General features: G+C 33.5%; 1 protein-coding gene across 1 annotated transcript; it reads right to left on the reverse strand.

Annotated features, from left to right (window-relative positions):
- Positions 1-2365: 2365 nt before the first annotated feature.
- On the reverse strand, positions 2366-7064 carry LOC133191114 (uncharacterized). Its single transcript, XM_061326810.1, has 7 exons — positions 6960-7064; positions 6299-6424; positions 5448-5604; positions 5238-5343; positions 3081-3258; positions 2770-2825; positions 2366-2625 (listed from the first exon to the last, which is right to left on the reverse strand). Exons 1-6 carry the CDS (start codon positions 7024-7026, stop codon positions 2815-2817), a joined length of 645 nt encoding a protein of 214 aa, XP_061182794.1. The 5' UTR covers positions 7027-7064; the 3' UTR covers positions 2366-2625; positions 2770-2814.
- Between the last annotated feature and the right edge of the window lie 249 nt (positions 7065-7313).

Here is a 7313-nt window from a genome sequence, read left to right on the forward strand (position 1 = left end):
ATTTCATTCTATCTCTTTTATGTTTTGCTTGTTTGTTGTTTAACGTCCCTCTCGAGAATTTTTCACTCATATGGAGACACCACCACCTGCCGGTGGAGGGCTACAAATTTTGACCTATACTCGGCACTTAGGGCCATTGAGCAGTGAGGGATCTTTTTCGTGCCAGCACCTACTGCGACACGGGACCTCGGTTTATACGGTCTCATCCGAAGGACCGGTCTCCACGTCCCGAAGTGGGATTCGATCCCGCGACATAAGGATCAACTCCTTACTCTGCGACTCTAGAGCAGACTCTCTAACCAATGCGCCACGCGGGCGACTATCTCTTTTATGTGTTGCTTATAAAAGATTGAATCAAAAAATTTGGATGTATATATTCACAGTTCTGATAAAATATTTCCGACCCCCTGTATTTGTAACCAAGAATCCGTGAATTTTGGGTGAAAAAATATGGGCATGTCTCAATATTACTATGATCAACATTGTCTTTTTGTTCTGAAGAGAATATTAATGTTTTTTTTATTTAAAGACCTTTTACCTCTAAACATGCGTTATGGATAATTTGTTCCTCGATTGTATCATTATCCTAATCCCAAAATCAACGACATAAGGAAAAATGAGTCCAAATAACTTGAGAATGTTTCTTATATGATTAAGTGTGGCTCCGCTACGCTTGAAAAAAATCTTTTTCCTATCTTTTCACACAGTAAAATATGTTTCATTATTTTGATCCATGGCCATGTATTGCTCAGTGGCTTTTGAAGAGATTACCCTAGATTACCCTAACAAATCGAACATTGAATCTTCACTACCTGAAAGTTTATATATATATATATATATATATTAAAAATTACTTATACGTGGCGTTTTTGTTCGTGAAAAGAATAATTCAATTTATATAACGTATTTTTAGATTAAAATTTAATCCCCTAAAGTGGTTCACCCTAGCCCGCAGAGGCCATGATTTGAACAAACTTCAGTCTGACAAACCTGAAGATGCTTAAATATTTATTTGGTTCTTGAAAGAACTCCTTAAAAATAATCCTTATATTTTCCTATTTAAAAGTTTGAATCTCTGATATGAACCAATCCTTCTCACGGGGCCTTGATTTGAACAAACTTGAATCCGCAATACATGAGGATATTTATATACTGAAAATCGAACAGTTCTTAAACTCAAAAGTCCATTGAAACAAAACAAATTGGGAGCAGAGCAAACATGGACCTCTAAAAACATCAGAGGTGGGTTCAAGTGCCCTGGAGGAGTAAGCATCTCCTGTCGACTGGTCACACCCGCCGTGTGCTCCTTGGCATGATCGGGAAAAACAGAAAAATCCGTAGATAATTCATTATGTAAACAGTGGCCTAACAATAAGTGTGAAAAACGTCAGTCAGCTTTCGACTTAATGATAGATTGTGTTTGCTGACAAGGTCATTGTATCGACCATAGAACTTACGAAATGATGACTTCAAACGAGACTGTTTATACCCTCGTTTCATCAAATTATTTGTCAAATAGCTTTTGACTAGCTTTTAACAAATAGAATTTGTCAAATAGCTTGCCTCGTTTGAAGTTTATCATATAGTTTTTTTGTTAAGTTACCATTACCTTTTTCTAGTAAAATATCCAAATATGAAAGAGATGTGTCAGACTCTGTGGTATCTTATATTTCAATTCACTGGGATGTATCAAGTTAACATATGAATGGAAGTAACTATGGATTGAATTGCTGAAGTAAAATAGCATACATAAGAAAAGATTAGGTATTTTGAGCATTTCTTTTTTGCTTTCTGGTAATCATTAACAGATATTGCTTCACTGATATCAAATTAAGGCAAAATTTCATTTATGTATGTCTTCTCTTTAAAACAACGATGTTTTGGAGAAAATTTTTAAGTAATATGGAAAATCATTTTTATTTTCATTAAAGCAGGAATTACTTTTTTGCTTGAAAAATTGTGTTCAGAGTAACCACAGCGATTTATACAACATACATAGCCATCCCACCCGCACGTGTTACTCTTTGTTATTATACGCAGTAACGGGCATTACCAAAAATAGATTTACATATCTTATTCATCGATACGTTAATCCATCTTTATGATAAAAAAAAAACACAGAAAAAAGAGCACATATAGTGATGTCAGGGCTGTTTACGAATGTTATCAAAGTCCATACCACATCATGATTTTTCAATTGTTTAAGACGATCTGGTAGCATTTCTTGCAATTTCTGTTTCACAACTGGTATAATTAGAAAGAGAAGTCTATTTATTGCACCTCCCTTTTTTTCGTTCAATTGAGTACATTTTCTATGTAACAGTGCCCGTAACGAAAGTATTGTTTCATACAAAGTGGTCATGAATAATAATATATTTAGAATAGGATTCGATAGGTTACACGATTATATGTTATGCAAAAGTAAAACCATGAAAACAGTTTTATACAATAGGTCATATTTACCGAATAATTTCTTTTCAGTTTTAGATATATATTTGTACAGTTTATTTTTTTTTCTATGAAGAAAAGTAGATTAAGTTTCCCTTTAAGTGAAACTGATTGACGACAACCAGAATCAGGCTCATTCACGACAACCAAAATCAGGCTCAAAATGATTGTAATGAACTGAAAATAAGAAGATAATGTACATTGAAACACATTTAATGAAATTTATAAACCTAATGTTATGCAAAAGAAATATTCTATTTTATTGTTAAATTCTCTAGCATCTGTTCTCAATACTTCATCAAGCGAAAATTTTATACTTACAGAGAAAGATTTCTAAAACATGTCTGTTCCTGTCAGAAACAGTTTTTAAGGTGAAACTGGAAAAGAAAATTATTTTTGCGAAATAAGATAAATTAATACAAATTTTCTTGAAAACTGATCTGTGTACATGATGTTAATTTATGGAATAATCGTTTGGTCTTCGAGTTTATAAAAGGTGTATAAACATTTGTTCACGTGGTAATTTCCCTAAATGATCGTTTCTGACTGAAATGCCACAAACGACTGAGTGTATTTACAACTCAGGAAACCGAAAAACTAGAAACTAGATTTAAAACACTCAAAGTACAAACCTATCTGACAATGAACGTGAGTTCCTCCGTGTGACCAACCCCCGTAAGCTTCACAAGCGTCCATAAAGGATTTCTCCTGTGCCTTCCGGGTAGATCCCTTGTCCAGTTCAAGATCCACTGCTTCTCCCAAATAATGTTTCGACGTAGTTGAATGACAAGCGCCAGCAATGGCGTTTACCTACATAGTTTTAAGCAAATACAATTAAAGTGTTCAATCTAACTTCAAGAGTGAAACCGTTAAATTTATATTCGAGAAATGGTGTAAATCATATGCAGATTCTAAATAATTCCAAGGAACTTTTAGACAATTTAAAATCACATTTTTTTTAACGTCATTAACATCAAAACATATGACTTTTCTATACTTTATACAATCATTCCTCACGATAAAAAAGCATGCTTTTTGATATCATAGACAACTGCCTATTCAATAAAAATGGAACCCGGAAATTTTCATATCATATGATTGGTCATCAAAAACATTACTTTGTAAAATAACACTTTGATTCTACACAAGTACTCTGAATTTGAATTTGATATTAAAAGGATACTGGAGTTCCTCATTGACAACACCTATGTAGTATTTCGAGACCAGGGCTTTCGACAAACTGTTGGCATTGCAATGGGCACTAATCGTGCTCCTTTATTAGCTGACCTGTCTTTATATTTCTATGAAGCAAACGTACTCAGAAACTTCTAAATGACAAGAATAAAACACTTGAGTTTGCCTTCAACTCGAAATTCAGATATATTGACGAGTAATTTTTATCAAGTGTAAATTTTATTTACTTTCATTCATATATGTCGACTCGATATATCCAAGTGAACTCTAAATTAAAAACACCTCCAAGTCTGCCACATCTGTTTCATATTTGGATGTTTTACTGACTATAGACGAAACTGTATGACAAACGAGATGACTTTAGCTTTTCCATCGCCAACTTTCCTTATTTATGTAGTAATATTCCGTTATCACCTGTATATGGTGTTCATGTCTCCCAACTTATTCGATACTCAAGAGCATACTCTGAGTACGATCAATTTTTAAACCGAGGCAGGCTAATGACAGATAAGTTGATGTTATTTAGATCTCAACAACCTCATTGAAAGCCAGCATTTGAAATTCTTCGGTTTTATAATGACCTCGTTAGCAAATATAGGCTATCACTGGTTGGTATTTTGACTCACATATTTAATAACATTTGTCAGGCATTTGTATTTATGCTGAATTTGTCTACGGAAAATTCCGTCTACCTGATCAATACATAAGGCTTAGGGCGGATATGACTGGTTGACAGGGGATGCTTACTCCTCTAAGGCACCTGATCCCTCCTCTGGAAGTTATGGAGTCCGTGTTTTATGTCCTGTTTACAGATTTGTATTGATTAGGTTAAGACCGATTACTTTTCGTTATTTTCACCTTTTTCATTTCAGTCGAGCTGGACAATAATAAATATAAACTACGAAAGAAATGTCCATTGGCAAGATGTACTTAGTTATTTAATTAGGACATGTTGCAAAAATAAACATTGTCATTGATGATTCTAGGATCCATACTATGCTGATTTTACAAGGTAATAGTCACAAAATTTTAAACGTCATGTCTTTCCGCCTGATTAGTTTCATTTTGTTTTTGTTTTGTTTAGCTTTTTTTAATCTACATGTACAACTAGACAGAGCATACAAACATAGCGTTTTTATGTTTCTCGTCAAAACAATTTCGTTTTCCACAGACCAAATTTAATTACGAAGGCAAATTCAAGTGATTCACATTTTCTTCTCCTTAGAATACTTTTTAACTTTTAGAGCACGCAAATATTCTATTAATACTCAGTTTACGTTTTTATATGAATTTCATACCATTTCTAAAATTTCATTGCGTGGTGGACACATTGAATTTTACAAATATCCAAATATCAAGCATCATTATTTATGAAAATCTATGAAATCAAAATAAGGCAACTTCCCTACTTGGTGATAATGGACAAAATAATATAACCATGGATATAAAATGAAACTGTTTGGTACATCTGAGGGAAACAGAATACTCTTTTGGATTTTTATAATTATCTTTTCCTATCAGCAAGTTTATTGTAATTTTTTCGACAGAAAAAAAATTGCTGATCCACCATTTTTTCTCAAAACTTCAAAATTTACCTGAAAATTGTACTTAGTAGATGCTCCAAGATCATAAATATACCGAAGAATGCTAGGTTTTAGGCAAACAACTCCACCTGGTGATTTTCCTTCACTGCATGTGTAACTACAAATGTTATTTCGATTTTAAAATTCTCAAATTGTATTTTTATCTGTTGAAAATTAAGCAGAGAGTAAAGGTACAGCTTTCTTTGTGATTTCAATACCCACTTTGATCGTTTCGATGGCTTCCCGTTACAAGCATCTTGTATGTTATGGTACGCATCAGCGCCATCGTCGACCCCTGAAGGATTTATTGTCAACAATTTTATTTTTTGCGTGGCCTTTATTTTGCAAGCAATCATTTTGGCTAAGCTGCTACAGCTCTCTAAAATTGTAAAAGAAATTACATCAAACTTTGTTAATTCTACGACGCTTAGAGATACATAGTATACAGGATCGCGTACTTCCACTTGACTGAAATAATATGGTAGTTTAAGTAATGTTTCGTAATGTTAAAAATTGCTGTTACCTACAAAAGTCAGAGAGACTTAATAAGATTGGTAACATCTGGATATGAATAAATATGCCAAGAATGTTCTTTTTTCATGCATCTACAACTGAAAAGTTTGGTAGAAGAACCCTTGTTAAAATAGTTTCATGCTTTTTTAACTCGGCAGTGCAATGTTTAAAGAGGGAAATATTTCTTTTCTAAGCCGGTGTATCTGTCTCTTCCTACATAGGAAATATTGTTTCATGCACAAAAGGAAACAATGACTTGGTTAAGCAACAACTTCTTTGATACCTTTCAATCTTTCTTCAAATTAAACTGTTCCTAAATCAACTGTAAAGGAAAGGCATACTCCATTTTGTCTATCTATAATGACAAATTGTGGGGAGAGTTAGCAGGTCTAAATGCGTCAAAATTATCAAGGGAAACAAAAACCGGTTTGATGTGTCGACAATTTGTCTAGAAGGTAAACAGATCTGAATGTGTCGACAATGCCTAGGGAAACGTAAATCCGTCTGAATGTGTCGATAAACTCTAGCAAGGTACATAGGTGTGAATATGTCGACAATACCTGGGGAAGATAAACAGCATTGTCTTGTGGTTCTGCCATCACAGAGAGCTCTTTGGTACTGTCCATTACAAGACAAGATGTTTTCTTGACATGTTCCTCCTAGTTTCCTGCATGGCACATCATCAGCTTCAAATCAGACAAGAGCATGTACCTATAACCACAGCCTTACCATCCAACAGAAAAAAAACTAATTTATTCAGGATAACAAACGTTTGAACAGTGCTTTAATAAATTAGGGCAAAATATCAGCGTAGCATCCGACAAGAAAATGAAGTTGCAATGAGTGCATAAAATTTTAACAAAGCAGGCAACTTTTTAAATATACTTTTTCATCATACAAGGCATCTTAAATGGTACAATTATTCTAAACACTTCTTTGCTTGAAGGATTACCTAAAAATAATTACATAGTTATACAGGACCTCATAATGAATGTATATCAGTTGTACTCGTAATCTTAAAAGTTGGCTTTCAAGCACCTTAGCTCAGAATGTAAGGTGGTAGTCTTTAACTGTGTTGTGAATAAGAATCCAGCAAAATTTTTGTATGAAATAAAAGTGTGCTTGTTTGAAGAAATACCTTTTTGACCTTGAATTTTGAAATATATAAGTGCTTTCCATGATTAATGATAAAAACACATATTTAAGATAGCATTGACTCACCAATTACTGTGCATAAAATTCCGAATAAAAGAAACATCACAAAACGATTCATATTCAACGGTGCCATTTCAATATCTGGCCGGAAACAAATAAATGTAGCTTCCCCAAAATTACCCTCATAAATGACTTGAGTTATATAAGATTTTACAGAATAACATTTCTAAAGCGGCTTCTTCCTTGTTCGTTAAGGAGGAAAAATAACTTGAATTTTATTTTTAAAGTGTTAGACAAGGAACTCTGTACACAGTGATGGACATGGAACCTCATTAAAAACTTGAGAATATGTTATTCATGTGTGCAGTCCTGGATATACAAGAAATTACAATAGTTTTAGTATAATTATAAAGGATGAAA

The sequence above is a fragment of the Saccostrea echinata genome, unplaced genomic scaffold (assembly GCF_033153115.1).
Source record: "Saccostrea echinata isolate AGI-Se365-2 ecotype Australia unplaced genomic scaffold, CSIRO_AGI_Sech_v1 ptg000023l, whole genome shotgun sequence".
Taxonomy (NCBI): domain Eukaryota; kingdom Metazoa; phylum Mollusca; class Bivalvia; order Ostreida; family Ostreidae; genus Saccostrea; species Saccostrea echinata.